The sequence below is a fragment of the Sorex fumeus genome, unplaced genomic scaffold (assembly GCF_029834395.1).
Source record: "Sorex fumeus unplaced genomic scaffold, SorFum_2.1 ptg000005l, whole genome shotgun sequence".
NCBI classification, from domain to species: Eukaryota; Metazoa; Chordata; class Mammalia; order Eulipotyphla; family Soricidae; genus Sorex; species Sorex fumeus.
This window is the reverse complement of record NW_026606062.1, coordinates 6,299,605-6,322,673: the sequence shown is the minus strand read 5'-3', so window position 1 is coordinate 6,322,673 and position 23,069 is coordinate 6,299,605. Positions and strand designations below refer to the sequence as shown.

Sequence of the window (23,069 nt, the reverse complement as noted above, 5' to 3'; positions counted from 1 at the left end):
CACTGCAAAAAATATGTGTGTGCTCTTGTATCTTTAAGTTAGTGTCCTTTTTTAATGTTTAATTTTACTTTTGGGTGGGGTGTACACCTGGGCAGTGTCAGGGATCACTCCTGGTGGTGCTCAGGATACCAGGTACCAGGTGCTCATGGGTCAGCCACATGCAAGGCAATACTATCCTCAAGCCTCACTCTCTAATAAGTGGTTTTGTATTTTTGGAGTAAATACCTACCAGTGGGATGACTGGACTTTGTGGGCTACCTTCTGAGGACTCTCCATACTGCTCTCCTTCATGACTGAACTGATTTCTGCTCTTACAGAGCCTGAAGGGTTCCCGGCTCACCACCTCCTCTCGGATACTTCTCATTGCTTGTCTTTTGGATAATAACCGTTCTCATAGGGGAGGTGGCCTTGTGGTTTGGGTTTCCCTTCCCCTCACAAGAAGGGACAAATGACATCTTCTCCTCTGCCCGTAGGCCATCTGGACATCAGCCACCTTTTAAAAAGCATTCCATGTCCCCTTTATCCTCGTTAATTCAATTCTTTCTCCTTCCCATTGAATAGTATCCTGGGTGGACACCTCTTCTCTGAACGCAACAATAAATCCGGTGCGAGAGAACACAATGTGGAGACTCTCCTAACTGCTCACCTCTGCCCTTCATCACGCCTGGTTTTCCTGAAGCCAGGCCTTTCTTTGCTTTTTTTTTTTTTTAATTCAACACCCTGAACAAAATTCCCCCTGCATGCATTCCGTATTGTCCCTGCACTTGTGAGTGCTCATACTTGTGGGAAGGTGAAGCTGCCTCAGATCTTGGGCTGAGGGATGTCTGCTCCGAGCAAATGCATCTCCTCAGCCCTGAAATGCAGATGAGCCCATCACAGCCCTGCAGCCAGAGGCCCGTGGTGGGAGTGAGCTTGGCCTAGTGCAGGGGCAAATGCAGGCCAGGGAGGCAGCAGAGAGAGCTCAGGGGAGGAGGGAGAAGGGAGGCCCAGGGCAAGGGGGACTCTGCTGTGGAGGAGTCTCGGTTTCACCTGGAGTGGGGAAAGCTCATAGTAAATAGTTTGCATTCTGTACCGTCCTTTGGGTGTTTGCCTTGCACGCGGCCAACCCAGGTTTGATTCCTCTGTCCCTCCCTCTCGGAGAGCCCGGCAAGCTACTGAGAGTGTCCTGCCTGCATGGCAGAGCCTGGCAAGCTCCCCATGGTGTATTCAATATGCCAAACACAGTAACAACAAGTCTCACAATGGAGACTTGTTGTTACCGGTGCCCGCTTAAGCAAATCGATGAACAACGGGAGGACAATGCTACAGTGCTACCGTCCTTTGGAGATACTCTGTAGATAGCGAAATATCTACTTCTTAAAACATTATTTAATAAAGTGAATCGATTCACTTCCCTTCCCTTTTGGGTTGTTGTTGTGATGAGCTGGGGGCTGGTCATGCCGTTGGTTGGGGTGCTCAGACTCTCACAGTTGTGGTGCTCATTGAGTTGTGGTACTGCCTGGTGCTCTCACGTGCTTGGTGGTATGCACTGGAACTGTCCATTTTGTTGTGGATGCCAAACTATAGTGCTGCTGGGACCACTCTCAGCATGTATGTGTGAGTGTGTGTGTCTGTGTGTGTTTTGTGTGTGTCTATGTGTGTGTGTTTTGTGTGTGTGAGTGTGTCTGGGTGTGTCTGTCTCTGTGTGTGAGTGTTGTGTGTGGGTTTTGTGTGTGTGAGTGTATCTGTGTGTGTCTGTCTCTGTGTGTGAGTGTTGTGTGTGAGTGTGTCTGTGTGTGTCTGTCTCTGTGTGTGAGTGTTGTGTGTATCTGTGTGTGTGTGCTGTGTGTGTCTATCTGTGTGTTTTGTGTGTGTGAGTGTTGTGTTGTGTGTGAGTGTTGTGGATTCCAAACAATAGTGAGTGTGTTTGTGTATGAGTGTTGTGTGTGTCTTTGTGTGTTGTGTGCGTGTCTGGCTGTGTGCGTGGCTGAGTCTGTGTGTGAGTCTGTCTTGTGTGTGAGTGTTTTTGTGTATATTAGTGTGTGTGTTGTGTGTATCTGTGTGTGTTGTATGTAACTATGTGTGTGTCTGTGTATGTGAGTGTTGTGTGTGTGAGTGTTGTGTGTGTATCTGTGTTTGTTGTGTGTGCATCTGTGTGTGAATGTTCTGTGTGTGTGTGTGTGTGTGGTGTGTGTCTGTATGCATGGTGCCAGGGATGGAACTCGCAGCCTCAGTCTCCCCCGACTCCCCATGCCCTCAATGGTGAGTGCCCGAAGGACCTGCCAGGGAGAGTGAACACAGCCCATGGGGTGTGGTGTTTCTCAGTTTCCTCTGGTCGAGACCGTCTCCTGCTCCCTGAGGAGTTCTCCTGATGAGGCTCGTTAGCAGAGCGCGTGGGGCTCTTTCCCGGCACGCGGCCAAGTCTCGCGGCGGGTGTATTTGTGGCAGTCCATTGCAACAAGACCAGCGGAAGGTCTCCTGTCCCTCCCGACTCCCATGTGACGGTGAGCCCCGAGAAGCCAGGGTCAGAGAGAGGGTCTCATTTTCCAGACTGCAGTCAAATCCTGGTCGTGGGAACCAGCCCCACGGGGGCCTGAGATCTGAGGACACCCCGGGTCGTGGGGTAGGTTGGGGAGCAGAGCAGGTAACCCCCACGGGCTCTGCAGTGTGCCCGGCCATCGCGGGCAGTGGCTCCGAGAAAAACCCTGTCCTGACTAGCCACTGACTTCTGAGCCCCGTGTCCGAGGGTCCCTCTGCTGCTCTCTCCTTCTGGCAGAAGCTTCCAGCACACCCTCCTTAGCATGTGGCCTCAGCGCTTTCCCTTACTAGCGATTGCTCTGCAGTCCGACCAGCTTGAGGACCCTCTGGGGGGAGCACCTGCCTCTCCCCCAAGGTCCTTCCCACATGGGAAAGGGGCTGAAGTGAGTCTCTCTAGGGGGAGATGGGCCGCGTCATTTCTCAGAGCGGGATTTCACAGTGGTCTGGGCTATGAAACAGGAACCCCCCCCCAATTTCAACCTTGCACCCCCCTTGCACCCTCACCCCACCCCGGCATCTCCCCACACCCAGGTTGGTCTTTTCCACCAGTCTCTATGTTGCCTGTGCTTGCCTAAGTCGGGGTCTTCCTGCGATCACATCCTCTGGGGCTGGGGGCTTGGGGAGACCTGTTTGAGCTCGCTCTGCCCGTGTGTGTGCGCGCGCGTGTGTGTGTGAGGGCTGTGTCCTGTGCAAAGGCTTGGGTTGGGGTGACCTTGGGAGCCCCCTCCCGCCTGGTCTCCTACATCCCCCTTCAGGGGACAGCTGCTCCCAGAGCCCAGATCCCAGCTGCGGCGCCACTTTTCTTACGAGGGAATAATTGACCCATTTATGGTCTCCTTGCAGCTTGTGGCAGACCCTTGTGCCGGCAACCCGTGTCGCCATGGCAACTGCAGCAGCAGCGGCGGTGGTGGCATCAGCAGCGGCGGCAGTGGCGGCAGCGGCGGCAGCGAGGACTATTTCTGCATCTGCGACCAGGGCTATGAGGGTCCCCACTGCGAGCAGCCGGTGCTCCCCGACCTCCCCGCCTCCAGCTGGACCGAATCCACGGCGCCCAGACAGCTGCCTCCGGCCCCCGCGACCCCCGAGCCCGAGGGCATCGCGCCCGGCTCCCAGGCCACCGTGACTCTGCCCACCTGGCAGCCGAAAACTGGCCAGAAGGTGGTGGAGATGAAATGGGACCAAGTGGAGGTGAGGGCGCTGATTGGCAGAAAAGCAGCTCACCCTACCCAGAGAATTCCCAGCTGTCTGAACACCTGATTTGAGCACGCTGGGGGCTTTTGCCTTATTAAAATCCATAAACGTTGGGGCTGGAGTGATAGCACAGCGGGTAGGGCATTTACTTTGCACGTAGGCGACCCAGGTTCGATCTCCAGCATCCCATATAGTCTCCCGAGCACCGCCAGGACTAATTCCTGAGTGCAGAGAGTAACCCCTGAGCATCACTGGGTATGACCCAAAGAGCAAAATAATAATAATAAAAAAATTTAAAAGCTATGAATGTGTCCTTTAGACACTTAATGCCTTCAAGTGAGGGTTCTAGTGAGAATGGAAGACTTGGTAGTTAGCAGAGAAATAAAATTCACATGCCTTACCCTTATCCATCGGGGCATTTGTGGGAGAAATGTATCCTGGGGACGTGATTGAGAACTTTGAACATGATTGTTTTGCTGAACTTGAAATAAACAGAAGAATGCAGGACAAGATAAGAAGAAAATGATTTTCTGCATTGGTACCCACGTGCAGGTCTCTAGGAGTATCTTAGATTTGGGGGCACACAGTCCCATTGAATATTTGTAGAAATGGTCGGCTCATAAGCCTTGCTCTGTCCACCTGACTTTCCTTCATGGAATGTGATACTCAGCATTTCCGTTCTTTTGGGATTGTGTAGATTTTGGTCTGGGAAATTTGCTGCCCTTCCATAGGATCTGGAAAACAGAAGCAGCTGTCGATTTTCAGATAATTTGAGACGGCGTGGGAGAATGAAAGTTTCAGATTAATTTATTTTGCCAATAGCATAATACATTTATCAACCTCATCCGATCTGGATTTAGCATGCTGTATTTTCAAATTAATCAAAAGTCATATGCTGAGGTATTTTTCAGCCCACCCAGACATTTCAAAATAGAGGTTTTCTAGCGGAAAGTGTTGCGGAGCAAATTCAAATCATGAATTTGGGATGAAAACTACAGGGTAAAATTCCATCCCACCCCTTTGGTGTGGCACCCTATAGATGTTTGGTTGCTCGTTATTAGAGCAATAATAAAAATATTATTTTTTAACTTAGTCACTATGAAATCACAAAGTTATTCATGATTAGATTGATTGGATTTCAGACAGACACTGTTTTTGGGTTTTTTTTTTTTTGATTTTTAGGTCACACCGGAGGACAGTGACAGTGACAGGTCACACCTGGCAATACACAGGGGTTACTCCTAGCTCTGCACTGAGGAATTACTCCTGGAGGTGCTTGGGGGACCATAAGGGATGCTGGGAATCAAACCTGGGTCAACCGCGTGCAAGGCAAATGCCCTACCTTCTGTGCTCCAGTCCCCAGGCATACACTGTTTCAACACTGATTTCTTCACCAGTGCCCAGTCCTATCCACCAATGTCCCCCATCCCATCTGCTTCCCACTCTCATTCTTACTGGCTTTTTAGCTTCAGTGAAAAGACAAGCACAAACATCTTTGTGTAACATGCATTCAAGTCAAGGTGTGCCTAGAGTTTTTTTGTTAGGAAAGAGGGAGGACAACATTTCTTCCCGACTAATTCTAATCGGTTGACCCACTTTCTGTTCTCTTCATCATTGTGCGGTTTATATGAGCATGTTTGGACACCAAAGCAGCACTTTTGTCTTATTAAAAGCCACAAACTTATTCTTTTGGACATTTAATGAATGTTTCGAGTTAGGATTCTATACGCCTCAGTGGGATGACTTCTTGAATGTGAAATAGATTTGGTTCCATACACTTCTCAAGAAAGTGCTTTATTCAGCGGGGGTTTGGGAAGGGGGTTGGATCACACCCAGGTATGCTCAGGGCTTTGTGCTCAGGGTGCCGATGGGAGTGTACGTGGTGTCAGAATCAAACTGGGGTGAGCTCTATGCATGACTCTATGAAAGTGTCTTTAACATAACAATTTCTCCCCTAACCAGACGTTTAAATCTATTTATTTAAAGACCTGCTATCTCCAATCTTAGTTGGAAAGATAAAGAAAAGAGAGAGAATGAGCGAGATACCCTTCCTCTAAGTTAGGCTTTTATTTCTTAGGCTATTCAAGAAGGAGTCTGGGGCCCCAAACAAGAGGACAGTGGGGAGGGCATTTGTCTTGCACACAGCCAATCTGGGTTCAATCCCTGGCTTCCCATAGGGTCCCTCAAGCCCTCCAGGACTAATCCCTGAGCACTGCCAATAGGGGTGGGCCCCAAACAAACAAAACCAACAATAACAAAAAAAAAAACCGAAACAAACCTCAAAGTGCCAGGGGGAAGACTTGGGGATGCGCTGGGGTTTCCCTGCTTCAGGAAGTAATGGTGCTTTGGAAACAGGAAGCCATTTGGAGTCTTAGCTAAAATGCACGGCCTGTTGTCTGTGACACCAATGCATCACACTGTGAAACACCCACCCGGATGACCTTGACCATCCATCTGGCCTTCTGGACACTTTGTTCTGAGGTTGGCCATGGAGGGGAAGTGCTGAAATTTTCTGAATTTTTTTCAGTTAATTCAGGGATGACAACTCCTTCCCTTTCTATGTGGACTCCATGAAGAGGCGAGGTCACGAGGAGGCGTGACTGGAGGGACAAGTGTATGCATTGGTGTCAGGAGTCCGCCAGGAGTATTTATCGAAGGTCCTCTCCTGCTGAATGTGGAGCCAAGTCTAGGACCATCCAAAAAGTCATTCCACAGAGGAGTCTGCAGATCCCAACTTGAAAGCCTTGGTCCAAACATTCTCTGGCTCCACCCCTAGTGTTGCGGGGTACTCCTGGGCATATGGTCCTCCTGCCCTAGCCCTCTGGGTGGAACCATGGCACAACAGTAGGACGTTTGCCTGGCCCGGCTGAGCTGAGTTCGATTCCTCCACCCTTCTTGGAGAGCCCGGCAAACTCCTGAGAGTATCTCCGCCCACATGGCAAAGCCTGGCAAGCTCCCCGTGACGTATTCAATATGCTAAACACAGTAACAACAAGTCTCACAATGGAGACATTACTGGGCCCACTCGAACAAATCGATGAACAATGGGAGGACAGCGCTACAGTGCTACAGTGTCCTGAGACGCCCCTTTCCCCCACACAGAGCTGGGTCTCTAGGGGCACTTCCTGCCATTGCTCTGCAACCCCCCCTCTGCCAGCTTGCTCTATTCTTGAAGCCTTTAGTCTCTACTGACCCTCGAGGCCAAGCACAGGACAGGAAGTGAGCCCTGGTCACTGGGCATGGGTTGATGCTCTGAGGAGTGCTTTTACCTTCCAGAAATAAGTGGCAAAACTTGTGAGTTTATAAGGCTTTTCTTTTTTAAAAAATTATTGGGGCTGGAGTGATAGCACAGCAGGTAGGGCGTTTGCCTTGCATGCGGCCAACCCAGGTTCGATTCCCAGCATCCCTATAGTCCCCCAAGCACAGTCAGGAGTAATTCCTGAGTGCAGAGCCAGGAGTAACCCCAGAGTATCCCTGGGTGTGACCCAAAAAGAAAAAAAAGAAAAATTACTATTACTTTTTTATTGAATCACTATGAGATACAGTTACAAAGCTTTCATGTTTAAATTTTAGTCGTACAATGATCGAACACCCATCCCTCCACCAGTGCACGTTCTCCACCAATGTCCCCAGTATATTCCCCCTTTCCAACCCTCCCCCTGCCTCCATGGCAGACAATTTTCCTCATACTCTCTCTCTACTTTTGGACAATATGGTTTGTGATACAGATACTGAGAGGCTAACACCTTTGGTCCTTTATTTACTTTCAGCACACACCTCCCATCCTGAATGATTCCTCCAACCATCATTGACTTAGTGATCCCTTCTCTATCCCAGCTGCCTTCTCCCCCAGCTCATGAGGCAGGCTTCCAACTATGGAGCGATATTCCTGGCCCTTGTGTCTACTGTCCTTGGGTGTCAGATTCATATTATGTTATTTTATATTCCACAAATGAGTGCAGTCTTTCTATGTCTGTCCATATAAGACTTTTCTTGGTGTTTTTCTAGCCCTGGCTCTGTGTCATTGAAAAGAGTAAGGGTGGGGGGCAGGAGTGTGGCATGTGGAAACTTACTTTGTGATACAATAGACCACAAAAATTTGTCTTTTTGCTCCCCCCCCCCCCATCCCAGGTGATCCCAGACATAGCCTGCGGCAATGCCAGCTCCAACAGTTCTGCGGGGGGCCGCCTGGTGACCTTCGAAGTACCCCAGAACACTTCAGTCAAGTAAGAGATTATGCCCTGGATCTGCCTTAAACACCCAGAGGATTCCTACCTGGGCCTCATGCTGCATCCGATCTATCCATGTAGCTGATCTATCTGGAAAGGGCGTTGGGATGGAGTATCCCGTGCAGACATGCTCTATGGGATTCATTAACGAGAGGGTCCTGCAGGGGAATGGGGTCAGATGGGAGGCGTGGAACAGTGCAATAGTGGAATCGGGTTGGATGGGCTGGGTGTGACATAAGAGACCCAGAGGCCTTAGGTGAGGTCCTGAGTGAGTCCCTGCACCTCCCAGATGACTGGGTTTCCCAAAGTCTTTCAACTCATACACATAAATCCCCCAAATATTAAACCCAAGTATCACCAAGTTTTCTCTTTGAAAACAAGCAACAAAAAACAGGTTTTTTTTTTTCCAATTCAGCTTTATGATTTTTTTTTGGTTTACAAGCTACCCGTGACGTATTCGATATGCCAAAAACAGTAACAAGAAGTCTCACAGTTTGTTGTGAGATGTCACTGGTGCCCGCTCGAGCAAATCGATGAACAAAGGGAGGACAGTGCTATAGGGCTACTTACTAATATTGGCTTTTCATTCTAACACCAAACCCAGAGAAGCCGGGATGGCCCAAGTACGAGCTTCCCCTTTTGGCCAGTAGGGGGAGCCCAGCCCTAAGCGTTTCCCTGCGCGCTCTGGGGAAGTAACGCCACCCCCTCCAAGGGCCTCTGGGGGCAGAAGGGGTTGGGGGGTGGGGTGCGCGGGGAAACAGTCTTATTTGAGAGCATGGTCTCCAAAGTTAGGAGGACAATAATTCGGCACCCATTTCCCTCCACTGTCACCTTCCCCTCACCGGTGTTTAGGGCTTCAGTGACACCAGTGATAGGAGTGAGGGGTGTAGCCAGAGACCCCAGATCTGAAAACAGGAGATATAAGCGTCAACCAAAGAAACTTTGTAATATGCCTGTCCAGTTGACAGGCGGGGGTGGAGGGGCTTGGGATAGGGAGGGAATCTGGGAACACCCGAATTTCTTTGCTGGTGGTTTAGGGAAATACCTCCCAGCGCTTTCTTATCTCGGGGGGCACATTCTCTGACAGTCATATGCCTTGCTGAACAGTTCTCTGCTGCCCTCTGGTTTCCCCTCTTCTTCCCCTCCCCTCCTCTCTCTCCTCCCCCCCTCCCCTCCCCTGTTTTATTTGTGATGTGGGAGGTGGCAGTGGGGGGCAGCGGCTCTACCTCTGTGCAGACACAGTTCACACCTGTGCAGAAAGAGGGTCATGCTCAGTCTGTTTGGTGTCCTCCAGTGCTGAGATGAACTTTTCGGTGGTAACATGATTCTGCTCTAATTGTAGACTGATGTTCCCTCCCTCCCTCCCTCCCTCCCTCCCTTCCTTCCCTCTCTCCCTCCCACCCTGCCTTCCATCCCTCCCTTCAATCCTTCCATCCTTCCCTCCCTCCTTCCCTTCCTTCCTTTCTTCCATCCCTCCATCCTTTCCTTTCCTACTTCCTTCCTTCCCTTCCTCTCTTCCTCTCTTTCTTCCCTCCCTCTCTCCTTCCCTCTCCTCTTTCTTTCCCTCATTCCTTCCCTCTCTTCATCTCTCCTTGTCTCCCTCCCTGCCTCCCTCCCTCTTTCCTTTCCTTCCTTCCTTGCCTCCTTTCTTTTCTCCCTCCTCCTCTCCCTCCCTCCTCCTTCCTTCCCTCCTCTCCTCCCTCCTCCATCCCCTTCTTCCTCCTTCCCTCCCTCTCTCCTCCTCCCTCCCTCCCTCCCTTCCCTCCTTCCCCCTTCCTTCCCTCCTTCCTCTCTTTCCCTCCACCCTTCCCCTCTCTTTCCTTCCATTTCCAGAATCCGGCAGGACGCGGCCGCTTCACTGATCTTGCTGTGGAAGGTGACAGCCCCTGGCTTCCAACAGTGCTCCCTTATTGACGGCCGCAGTGTGACCCTCCTGCAGGCACCCGGGGGCCTGGTCCTGGCCGAGGAGATGCTGGCGCTGGGTCACAACCACTTCATCGGTGAGTTTTCAGGTCTCGGGAGGGAAGTCATTGGCTCTGGATACTGTCACATCAAGCCGTTTCAGGGCTCCTTTCGATGGGTCTTTTTGCGTTTTCCTGGTTGGTGGGTCCTCCCGCCTCTTCTGTGACATGGCACTCACATGAAGACAGTTGTAGGAACTCTCAGCTGTGCACATGTCACTCACAGTCCAGGAGCTTTCTGTCTGAAGTGTGAGTGACATGTTACACTACTTTTTGATAGTAACATGATTCAACTCTAATTTCAGACCAATGTTGGGGGTCGGGATGGAGATTGATAAGGAAGAATTTTGATCACAAAATAGGCATTTTTCCCCCTTCCTTTCTTCCTCCATCTCTTCCTCTCTTCCTTCCTCCCCTCTCTTCCTTCTTTCCTCCCCTCTTTTCCTCTCTTCCTTTCTCCTTCCTTCCTTCCTTCCTTCCTTCCTTCCTTCCTTCCTTCCTTCCTTCCTCCCTCCCTCCCTCCCTCCCCCCCTCCCTCCCTCCCTCCTTTTTTTTTTGCCTTTTGGGTCACACGTGGCCATGCACAGGGGTTACTCCTGGCTCTGCACTCAGGAGCCACCCCTGGCGGTGCTCAGGGGACCACATGGGATGTGGGGAACTGAACCCAGGTCTGGCTGCGTGCAAGGCAAACGCCCTACCCACTGTGCTCTCTCTCCAGCCCCCCTCTTGCTTTTTTATTGTTTGTTTTTGGGCCAAACCCAGCTGTACTCACTGCTTACTCCTGGCACTCTGCTCAGGGGCCACTCCTGGTGAGGCTCAGGGGACCAGATGTGCTGCTGGTATTAAAGCAAAAGTGATTTTTTCCTGTGCTAGTGAGTTCTTGAGATATGCCCGAGAGAGTTGCATACACATCTCACATGCTTGAGAAGTTCAAGTTGATCAGACCGTCCAAAGAGATGGGTGTGGCTTCCCCATGTACGACAGACATCACGGTCTCGTGTGTGTGTGTGTGTGTGTGTGTGTGTGTGTGTGTATGTCTGATACCACTTCCTGGTCACCTTCTGTGTATGATGATCTGGTCTTGTCCCTATTCCATTCTCACCTTCCAGTGCTCCTGATCTGGAATCTGTCTAGCTGAGAGATCTGTCACCTGTGTCCCTTGCTGGGGCTTTTGCTCTGTAATCTGTCTCTGGGCCTCTCTAGGACTGTTCCGTCGTGTCCCAGGGGACCCCTATTTTCTGTACCTTGTCGCTGTCTGACTGTATGAGCCCTGACTGGCTCCATGGTCTGTCAGGGCGTCACGACCCTGCCTGGTCCTGCCTCCTGTCTCCTGCCTGGTCCTGCTGTCTGTCTGGTCGCAGGAGCCCTACCTGGCTCCATCGTCTTTCTGGGCAGAGGTGGGAGGGCAGAGAGAACCCGACAGAGCTCATTTCTTCTTCCTGTTGTTCTTTCACTGTGTCTGTGTGTGGTTTCCTGTCCTGCCTGGAGGTTCCTTTGATCGCCTGTGATTTCCCACAGTCATCCCATCATCTATCGGGATTGGACACATATTTGGGTATCCAATGACCGGATTCCATTAACCTTTGGTTAGCTAGTTTACCCGCTGTTCTGAGCTTCCATTTACACTGTACCCCAGGGGATTGAACTTGGGTTGGGTCTTGTGCAAGGCAAGAGCCCCGCCTGCTCTCTCTTCTGCTCCAAGATACATTTTTTTTTTGGCTTTTTGGGTCACACCCAGCGATGCACAGGGGTTACTCCTGGTTTTGCACTCAGGGATCACCCCTGGCAGTGCTCAGGGGACTATATGGGATGCTGGGAATCGAACCCGGGTTGGCTGAATGCAAGGCAAACACCCTATCTACCCGCTGTGCTATTGCTCCAACCCCATTGCTTTTTTTTTTCCTGATGTTCAAGGAATTTATAAACTCCAGCATCAGGTTCGGCAGGCAAAAAAAAAAAAAGTAATAGAAAAAAATTTATCTGTGGTTGAGATGTATTTATCTGCGTGTTGAAATGTATACTGTTCCTTAGAGGGTTGTTTTAAGAACTCTCTGAAGGTAGGTTGATAACTGAGTTGAGTAATTCGTTCTCATGTGCCGTATTAGATGAAGAGGAGGCGATGTTGCTTTTGAAGAGCAGCCTTATTTCTCTTCACCTTTGTTTCCCATTCTGAGAATTTATGAGCTGATGTCTTTTTAAGGCCCCTAACTAGAACTTTTTAAGTGTTTTTAATGTAGCGTTGGAATGGGGATCACGGACTCTTCACATTATTCTCCCCCAATGTTCACAGGCAGCCTTGCCAGAAGCTCTTTTTTTGTTTTTCTTTTTTGGGTCACACCCAGCGATGCTCAGGGGTTCCTCCTGGTTTTTCACTCAGGAATTATTCCTGGCGGTGCTCGGGGGACCACCTGGGATGCTGGGAATCAAACCCAGGTCGACCGCGTGCAAAGCAAGCGCCCTACCCGCTGTGCTGTCACTCCAGCCCCAGCTATTATTATTATTATTATTATTTTTAAAAAAAGGTTTTATTATTGAATCACTGTGAGATAGATCTTTACAGAACTGTTCATTATTTGGTTTTAGTCATACAGAGTTCCAATACCCATCCTTCCACCAGTGTACACTTACCAGCACCAATGTCCCCACCTAAGTTCCCTTCCATTATCCACCCCCTCCCCAGCCTGCCTCTATGGCAGGAAGTTTTCTTCTGTCTGTCTGTCTCCTGTCTCTCTGTCTCTGTCTGTCTCCTTTTTTTTAAAGATCTATTAAGCCAATTTTAATTAATTAATTAATTAATTAATTTTATGTCAGTATTTTCTCTCTCTCTCAATGCTCAAAAACATTGTGGTTTGCAGTACAGATACTGAAAGGTTATCAGGTGTATTCCTTCACCTACTTTCAACACTCAGTACTTGTCCAGTGTAATCGTTCCTAGCCATTACTGTCATCCTGGTCCCTTCTTTATCTTATCCACCCTTCACCCCACATACACACTTGTGGTTGAGCCAGAAGTTCTTTGGGAGGCAGAACAGCCATTTTCCTGTGTGATCATTTGGCTTCACCTCTATGTGCTGAGCGACTTGTCCCACCAAACCTTAGCAGAGAAAGACTCAACTTGTGCCATTTCTGTGGATGTCTTAGGCTTCCCACACGAGTCGGGGATTAAGGTTTTTCTTTCTTTTTTTTTTTCCTCAGAAGGTGATTCTTAGGGCTGGAGCAATAGCACAGTGGGTAGGGCATTTACCTACTGGCCCGACTTTGATTCCCAGCATCCCATATGGTCCCCAGAGCAACACCAGGGGTAATTCCTGAATGCGTAGCCAGGAGTGAGCTGTGTGCATCGCCAGGTGTGACTGAAAAAGCAAAAAAAAAAAAGGTGATTCTAAGTATAATTTATTTTTACAATCTTGGGCTCTCCATATGTGAATGCATTTTCACTAAGAACTGAAAGACTCGGGGCTGGAGTGATAGCACAGTAGGTGGGATGTTTACCTTGCACATGGCTGACCTGGGTTCAACTCCTGGCATCCCATATGGTCCCCTGAGCACTGCCAGGAGTAATTCCAGAGTGCAGAACCAGGAGTAACCCCTGTGCATCGCTGGGTGTGACCCAAAAAGAAAGAAAGAAAGAAATAAGAACCGAAAGACTCTTGTAGTGTCTGATAACATTCACTGTCACTGTCACTGTCCTCCCGTTGTTCATTGATTTGCTTGAGCGGGCCCAGTAACATCTCCATTGTGATACTTGTTTTTACTGTGTTTGGCATATCGAATACATCATGGGTCTCAGTAACTTGCCAGGCTCTCCGAGAGGGGCGGAGGAATTGAATTCGGGTCTGCCATGTTGGCCTCTTGCAAGGCAAATGCCCTACCTGCTGTGCTATCGCTCCAGCTGATAACATTCATTTGTTTTTAAATTTATTTTGAGCCCATTGGGCATTGTTGAGGCCTTACTCTTGGCTCTGTGCTCAGGAGTCATACCTGGTGGGACTCTGGTGCCAAAGATTGAACAGGAGTCAGCTGCATGCAGGTTGGTGCTTTGACCATGGCACTATTTCTCTGCCCCTGACATCATCCTTTGGGTGGAAACATACATAGACCCCTGTGCATAATGGAGGAGTCTGTGCCCAGGAGAGGCACATCCCAGGGTGGGGCCGGCTTCCGGCATGCTCCTGGGCAGTGAGAAGGCTCCAGTACTTTGAGGGACTGCTATCTCTCCTACTCGCACCTGTCACTTTTGACCAAAAGCGTTTTAATGTTTCTATGCAACAGATCAGAGGAGCCCCCTTCTGTATTATTTTGTGAGTGATCATGCATGGTTGGGGTAAACTGACCAAGTTTAGGGCCCACAAGGGGATTATGCAGTGCCAGGGATCAAATTTAGAGCCTTACACATGCCAGGCCTGGTATTATCTCTCCAGTTCCCCCCCCAAAATTATTTTTATTTATCTTGAGGTACCAAAGACCGGACACAGGCCTGCATACATCCTTGAGCTTCCTACTGAGCCCTGAGCACCCCCACCTCCACAACTCCCAGACTCTTCAGTGCCTGGCTCATTCCACTCATCTTCTCTCCCTTCTTTCTCATATGGACCAAGCAGCTTAGATTTACTGTTTTCCTCTGCCCTCATTCTGTTCTCCCCACCCAATCTATTTTTTTTCTGTCACATTCGACCACATTTGTTCTATTCTTTCTTAGTTTTTAGTACATTTTATGTCTAATTTAGATCATAAAATTAAGTGCAGCTTTATGTCTAATCCGGGCCAGCAGTGTTCCAGTTATGACCTAGTAATGTACTGCTCTTAAAACTTTATAGATGCACCGTGACTCATTACAGGGTGAATGGGGCACCCATGGCCCGTCGGCCTTTCCTTGGAGGGACCGGGTCAATTCTTCTGGATCACAGCTGCTGGATTCACCTCAGAACATTTCCAGGACTTACCCTGGGAATGAGTGTTTTCTGGGTCCTTGTCATAATGTTCTCGCTGGGTTAGAAACTTCCCCCATCTGCCTGTGAAACCTGCATCACCCCAGAGCTCTCCTGGGTTCTTTGAGTTGCCGTGACTTAACACTTCCTTTTCCAAAGATTCTTGTCTTGCAAAATGATTACCACCCTACACCCCTCCCTACAATACTGCTTCCTGTTTATTTTCTTCTCTTGAGAAGTGAGGAGGAGATTAAGGAGGCACTTGAACAGATCCAGGAGAGTGAAGTTGTTGCTTTTTGTAAGGGAATAAGGCGACTGGGCCACACAGTTTCACAGCCCTGGGGTTCTGGATGGGTTGACCAGATGTTTGTCCTGCCTGCTACCAGGAGCTCTCTTCCAGACAAAGTCTTCTACAATCTTGTTTGTTCATTTTGTGTGAGTGTGTGTGTGTGTGTGTGTGTGTGTGTGTGTATTGTGGCCACACACAGAGATGCTTAGGGCTCACTTTGGGCTCTGTGTTCAGGGATCACTCCTGGCATTGCTCAGGGGACCAGACGTGGTGCTGAAGATCAAACCAAAGTCTGCTATTTGCAAGGTAAGTACCTCAAAGTCTCTGTCGTCGTAACAGTTGGGTCCCGACCTGTTTAAAAACATTCTGTGTTCAATTTTCCACAATGATGTTGTTCTTCTCAGACTGAAATTGCCTATGTGACCTCCTTGGACTCTGGGTTTGTGGTTATCATGGCTTCCTTGGAAGTCCTTGAGCCTGTGTAACCAACTTTTGGGTGTTCCTGTCTCTTTCCCTGGAGACGCATTGGATTCTCAAAGTGCCTCAGCCTTTCAGAGCCACCATCTTAAATGTGGTCCTACGAGAACACACCTTTGACAGCATCTTCTGCTCTTCTGGTACCTTTTCCTTGGATGGTTTCTCTGCTTCCTGAATGTCTGTGTTGAGGAAATTGACGGAGTTGATTTAGAAACCATTTCAGACAAAACCATTTCTGGGAAACCGTTTCTGGGAAATCCATTTAGAGCATACGCATCACCTGTCTTTCCTTTTTCAGGCACTGTGATGTTCTGGAAATGCAGAGGTGATTCATATGTGGTCGCTCAGTGTGTGTGTGGTGGTGGTAGAGTGGGGAGCTGGATAATAGAACAGAGATGGTGACAAAGACAAGAAGTGTGCGACAATTCACCCAAGACTAAAAAGAGCTGGAGTGGGCAGTTGGGCTTTTGTGTCATGAGCAAAACTTAAAGATGGTGCTTGAGATGGATTAGTGACATCACAATTGGAGAATTTGATTGCAACACAGAATACATCTCTAGAAAATCCCATTTACTTGGCCTGTTGCTTCTGATCTCCGAGAGATAAACAGATTGACACCAAGTTAAGTGCTCAAGGTGTGAATTTTTATTTCCCGGGTGACCTGATTTAATAGGCAAAGTGAGGGTGTTCTAGTGTGCAAAGGGTTCTTTGGAATGCTCCAACACAGTGTCCTTTAACCTTTCACACCAGCGGATAGCATCAATCCTGCTTAAAGGTCCACAGACGGGTGGTGAGAACCAAGGCAGGAGACTAGTGGTTTTCAACCTTTCTACGCCTGCTGAATGACCACAGTTCGTGGACTGAAGGATGAAGACCACTGCTTTATTTTTTATTTTTTTTTATTTTTTGCTTTTTGGGTCACACCCAGCAATGCACAGGGGTTACTCCTGGCTCAAAGACCACTGCTTTAATAACACTTTCTTTCCTTGTCCCTAAAACTCTCTTTTCTCTCCATTCTCAGTTAGCTCTTCCTAAAGCCTTGTCTTTAAAAGTCTAAGTTCTGGGGCCCGAGAGGAAGTACCAAGGTTAAGTATACACTTGCATGTGGCCATGGCAGTGAACCTGGTTCAAATCCCTGATCTGAGCACGACAGGAGGTGGCAAAAATAAGAACCAATAACTAAGTTTCATGAGCTTTTTTTGCTGGAGTTGGGATGTCTCCGCCTCTATGTTTGTGGGTGAGGGAATTTTTTGGGGGGAGGCACCAGGGTTCACCATGAGGTCCCCTCTTGTTGGGTTCAGGACAGTGGGTAGTATTCAAAGGGAGAAATATTCCAGAAATATTCCAGTAGAAAAGTAGAAACAGGTCGGGTTGGAGCTATAGCACAGTGGTAGGGCATTTGCCTTGTACTAGGCCAACCTGGGTTGATTCCCAGCATCCCATATAGTCCCCCAAGCACCACCAGGAGTAATTCCTGAGTGTATGAGCCAGGAGTAATCTCTGTGCATCACTGGGTGTGACCCAAAAAAGAAAGAAAAAAAAGAAAAGTAGAAACAGGAGGGTTTATTTTTCGCCTTACACAGTTTGCCTGGAGAACCCCTCTCCACCAGAGGTCCTGGCCAATATTGATATGTGTGTTTACCTATTTTAGAGACCGAGCCAGTGGGCTTCTAGATGCAGCTCTCTTTATTGCTGCAATTTCTCAGTCAGTTCTTTTGATTTTTTTCTCTGGAGCTCAATGGGACCAGGAGGGACTAGGGTGATAGTATAGCAGGTCAGGTGTTTGCCTTACACACAGTCAACCCAGATTCGATTCCTGATTCCCCAGAGCCCACCAGGAATCATCCTTGAGCACAGAACCAGGAGTAAGCCCTTAGCACCTTAGGTGTGGTTCCAAAACCAAGAAGCAAAAAAACAAAAACAAAAACAAAAGGGATTGGGGGAGCAGGAGAATAGAGCAGATTCTCCCTCTTCTTTGCTTCTCTGGCTGGTTCCCACCTTCCTTCCCACTTTTAGGCTGGAGCTGGTTCTGTCCCTGGTTCTGTCCCTGGTTCTGAGGGCAAAAGAGACTGACCATCAGCCTTTATCTCCCTGTGGAAGTCTCTGGGTAAGGGACAAGTTGGGAGCAGAAAAGGACCAGATAAAGGCCAGGCCAGGTCAGAAGGAAAGACTTTCATGTCTAAAAAAATGGGGAGCATTTGTCTTGTCTTACTTGTTGGAAAAGGCCAGAAGAGGGTAATTCAGCTCTTAAAATTCTGGCCACCTTATGGCTTGTTGATTTCTCGCGTCCATCCTTTATGTTTTTCTCTGGACCGTATGTCCTTGTGTAGTATTGCACTATTTAGTGTGTGTATTTTCTGCAAACCCTTCAGATCTTCTACAATAAGCTAGACTATAAAGAAATAAGATAAGTTGGGGGGTCTTTGTTTTTGTTTTGGGGCCACACCTGGCTGTGCCCAGGACTTACTCTTGGCTCTGCACTCAGGGATCACTTCTGATGGTGCTCGGAGCACCATTGGAGGTGCCAGGAATTTGAACCTAGGTTGACCATGTGTAAGGCAAGCACCTTCCCTTCTCTACTATCTCTCTGCCCCCCGATTGGGAAAGGCTTATGGCTCTGCCCCAGGAAAGCAGAGTAATGAGTTCAAGTGAGGACATGGGCTTCTCCAAAGGCAGAAAACCCCTGCACACACCTGCCTTAGATATGAAAGTTCCAAAGTGTACATCTCAAGAAGGGAGGTGTGGGCGACATACTTGAGCTTCACAGGTACTTGACCAGGACACATGGACACAGGCAGCACATGGGTTTGGGTAGCATAGGTGCTGATTCTCCAGAATGTCTTCACTCATCCTTTTTGTACACCCAACTCTGGATTGTTTTCTAGAACCAGCCTCCTCGCTCCCCGTAAGTGTCAGACTTGCTTGCTTATGTCATGGTGGACCTCTGCATGTCATTGTCAAATGAGTCTTTCTCATCAGACATCTTGGGGGGCCCTTGGCAGTGGAGGTGATCTGGTACCTGACACTGTCCAAAGCTGGGTCCTGAGGTCAGTAGTTGGAACCATTCCCTCTCAGCCCATGACACTAGATCTCTAATAGCACCCTGGGGTTAGAGTGAGTTTCCGGCATGCATGAGACACCACTGACCTGAATGGCCCCCTCTGTGGCTAACACCCTGCCTGGTTGCTGTGCCCATTGACTGGCACTCTCTGTCATCTGGATATTACCGGGGTGCAGCACTTCTGCCTTGGACCACAACCAGCGGTACCTACTCATGCCAGCATAGAGTGGGGCTGGACTTTGGTTCTCCCTCAATCTTTGGGCTGCCTCACTGATTCCAGACAGGCCTGGGAGTTGATTCCTCTTTTATTTTAAAATTTTTATTTTTGTGGATGTGTGTCACACCCAGTGATGCTCAGGGGTTACTCCTGGCTCTGTACTCAGGAAATACTCCTGGTGGTGCTTGGGGAACCATATGGGATACTGGGGATTGAATCCAGGTTGGCTGTATGCAAGGTAAATACCCTACCGACTGTGCTATCACTCCAGCCCCTGGTTCCCTCTTTTATTTTTATTATTTATTTATTCAGGTTCCTTCTTTCATAAGAGTATCCATCATTTCTAGTTCTGACTTCCCACGTTTCCCTTCTCCAGTACTTCTGTGAAGGCATTGTCAACGTAAGAGTCTTGCTTTCTCTTTGACATGTCACTACCACATGACCTAGAAGTTGCCTGTTCCCGGTTCTCTTTTCTGTTTTCATCTGTTGTCTAATAGCGTTAAGTAGATTGTAAATTTCTAGAAAGAAAGGCCATTGTCATCAGATCTGGCAAGATATGGCCTCCTGGTGGTCACTAAGAGTGGAGAGGCTTATTCATATGGAACATATATTCTGCTTGGGAAAGGCATGGGAAGAATTTCCAACCGCAAATGTCAGTCTTAAGAATCTTTTGGAGGTATCTACCCCTATGATATTTAAACTACCACCCCTCTACCACCTTTGTTGCATTTAAAGAATTTTAGAGGATCAAATGCTATACCCCAAAAAATAGAGAGAAAAGAAAAGGAAGAAACCTCATTCATCTGAGAATGGTGAATGCATTTTGCATTTTTGATTCAGTCCTTTAAGATCTGTAGTTCTGGCGGAGAGAGATAAAAGAGCCTAAGAAAGTTAGCAGCTATAGAATCAGTGACATCTATTTTTGCAGAAAGCTTAAGATTTAACAAAGAAAAATGCAAATATTTTACCTTTCCTTGGTCATTTTTAAAGCCCTAGTTTGAATTATCATCTATTCACCCGCTGTGAGAGAGGAAAAGAAAAACCTTGGAAATGTTCACGTAAAAAGCAGTTGTTGGAGGAAGACAAAGGCAGAGAAAGGGGATGGTCCCAAAGAGCTTAATTTCAATAAAATCCTTCTAGTTCAAACAGTTTCCTAGTTGAAATGTTCCCTTACATTGAAATCTTTCCTGAAAACTGAACCCACAGTTTACTTGCAGTCAGAATTATTCATTTTGATCTTTTTCTATTCGTGGTGATATTAGCCTGTCTTTGATCTTGAACTTCAAGGTCCTGCCATCTTCTTAGCTGTTTGTCATGACGATTGAGTGACAGTCTCCCCGGTGGGATGGAATTGAGCAGGTCATCAGAGTGACAAGCGGGGACATTTCTCCTGCCCTGGGCTGAGATTTTATTGAAAGTGGCGTTGGTCTGCCCACAGACTGCCTGATCCCTAAGACTCTCTCTCACAAGCCTCTCTGGTCTCTCTCTTGCACATCATCATTTGTTCAAATCCTCAGAGCTATCCAAGAAGCAGAGGACAAGTGTGTGAGAGAGTGAAGTCAGCCTGAGACCATGCACAAGCTCATGTGTGTAAGCGTCTCAGGTGCTTTTGTAGTTTTCCATCATGGCTTTCAGAATTGTAAGATAACAAAGCGGTAACCAGAAATTCTGGAATTTGGACCTGATGCATTAAGTGAATGGGAACGCTTCCTTTTGAGAAGCAAACTCAGCGTATGTCTTGATCACCATAAATTGTCCCTCTCCATTCTGCCTCCCTTTGTTTCCTTCATCCCTTTACTTAAAAATCAAATATGGGGGGCTGGAGCAATAGCACAGCGGGTAGGGCGTTTGCCTTGCATGCAGCCAACATGGCCAACCCGGGTTCGATTCCCAGCATCCCATATGGTCCCCTGAGCACTGCCACGAGTAATTCCTGAGTGCATGAGCCAGGAGTAACCCTTGAGCATCGCTGTGTGTGACCCAAAAAGCAAAAAAAGAAATCAAATATGGAATCCTGCTTTAGGAGAGCTCCCTCATAATCTCGGAGCCTCCTGGCCTTACTTCCATTTCCTTCCTATTTCTTTAAATAAAGCTTGTCCTGAATTCGAGGGGAAAAACCGAAGATGATCCATTTTATTCATAGATTAATTTGGCAAAGTTCCATATTTGGGGGAAAGTGTCTTTTCCTGATACAGATAACTTGTAATCTAAGTATTATCCACAGGATTTGATTAAAATATTGTTAAAGACTTTCCTTGCTTCTTTGAATTTAGAGATAGATTTTTTCTTAGTATTTTCCACTTTATTGTCAGAAGCTTTTTAAAGAGTCTAATGATGCAATTTTAGCTAAGAAAGTAATTTATTTAACTACTTTTTTTTTGCAGCCAAATTTCTATACTTATCTTTTATTTCATTTTCTTCCTTCTATGATGGAAAGAAGCATTAGGAAGAGGAATATGGAGAGAGAGGAAAGGAGAGAGGGGAGGAGAGAAGAAAGTGAGTCCGTGGAAGAGCAGAGGGTGGAGAGATTAAATATATAAGAATACATAAACTCCTGGGATCCTGATTTTCTCCACTAGAATATTACCACTAGAAGGTAGTGCTTCAGTTTATTGTAGTTCAGAAAAACATAAATCTTTGCTCTGTATTTTTTTTTTTTTTTTTGCTTTTTGGGTCATACCCAGCAATGCACAGGGGATACTCCTGGCTCAGCACTCAGGAATTACTCTTGGTGGTGCTCAGGGGACCAAATGGTATGCTGGGGATTGAACCTGGGTTGGCCGCATGCAAGGCAAATGCCTACCTGCTGTGCTATTGCTCCAACCCTTTGCTATGTATTTCTTAATATAAAAATGAAAAAATAACGATCAAAAGAAGAATCACTAATATTTTTTTCTTATCATCCATTTATCTACTGACAACTAATGTTTACATTTTGTACTACTAATTTTCAGATACTTTTATTTGGTAGTACAGTGTAGGCATATATCTGTATACTTTGGGAAGTGATGTACTGATGTTCAGGTTGGTTAGTTGTTTTTCTCACTTATGTGTTGTTGACATTCTATTTTGTTAAATATAAATCAGTATATTCTTAATAGCGGTACAGAGCTTCATTGACCAAGAGACTTTTTTAAAAGTTACTGTTACTAGTTTTAACTTTTTTTTTGAAAAAGTAAAGTAAAGTAAAGGCCCTCCCATTGATCATCGATTTGCTCGAGCGGGCCCAGTAACGTCTCCATTGGAGACTTTGTTGTTACTGTGTCTGGCATATCGAATACTCTCGGTAGCTCCGAGAGGGGCTCTCCGAGAGGGGCGGAGGAATCGAACTCTGGTCGGCCATGTTGGCTGCATGCAAGGCAAATGCCCTACCGCTGTGCTATCGCTCCAGTTCTTTTTTGAAAAGAACAAGTTTATTTCCTCTGCCAGCAGTGTATAGTTTTTTTTTTTTTAATTTTTATTGAGTCACAGTGAGATACACTGTTACAGAGTTGTTCAGGATTGGGTTTCAGTCATATAGTATTCCAACATCTTCACCATTGTGAATTTTCACTACCAATGTCCCCAGCTAACCTCCCCCACCCCTCTTCCTCACCTGCTTCTATGCAGGCAATTTTTCTTGTTTTTGCTTTTTGGGTCACACCCAGTGATGCACAGGGATTACTCCTGGAAGTAATCTGCACTCAGGAATCACCCCTGGAAGTGCTTGGGGGACCATATGGGATGCTGGGAATCGAACCTGGGTCAGCCTCGTGCGAGCAAATGCCCTACCCACTGTGCTATTGCTTCAGCCCCACTTTTCTTATTTCTAAGCAAAATACTTTTGTGAAATATTTTGCTCCTTGCTCTTGCCTTCTTGGACAGAATTGTAGAACATCATTCTAACCCAATCTTTGAGTTTTTTCTGATGAGTTAAGTGGGCTAAATTCCCATTATGGAATTTCTTAGATTAAAGTGTTTCAACATTATCATAATCAATCATAATCACAACCATCCTGTTATTCGTCGATTGCCTCGAGCAGGCCCCAGTAACATCTCCTTCGTCCTAGCCCTGAGATTTTTTTAAAAAGTGCCATATTCAAGGCTCTTTCAGAGTTAAAAGAATGAGACCCTTTACTGTTACTGGTATTTGGCATATTGGGTACGCCACGAGGAGTTTGCCAGACTCTGCCGTGTGGGCAGGTTACATTCAGTAGCCT

General features: G+C 47.5%; 1 protein-coding gene across 1 annotated transcript in view; it reads left to right on the top strand.

Moving 5' to 3' along the window:
* Nucleotides 1-23,069, top strand: part of DNER (delta/notch like EGF repeat containing) — a 332,962-nt gene that overhangs the window by 139,593 nt on the left and 170,300 nt on the right. The window contains exons 2-4 of the mRNA XM_056122053.1: nucleotides 3,361-3,705; nucleotides 7,840-7,934; nucleotides 9,771-9,937. Of these exons, the coding sequence (XP_055978028.1) occupies nucleotides 3,361-3,705; nucleotides 7,840-7,934; nucleotides 9,771-9,937 (607 nt within the window). The remainder of the gene's footprint in view (nucleotides 1-3,360; nucleotides 3,706-7,839; nucleotides 7,935-9,770; nucleotides 9,938-23,069) is intronic.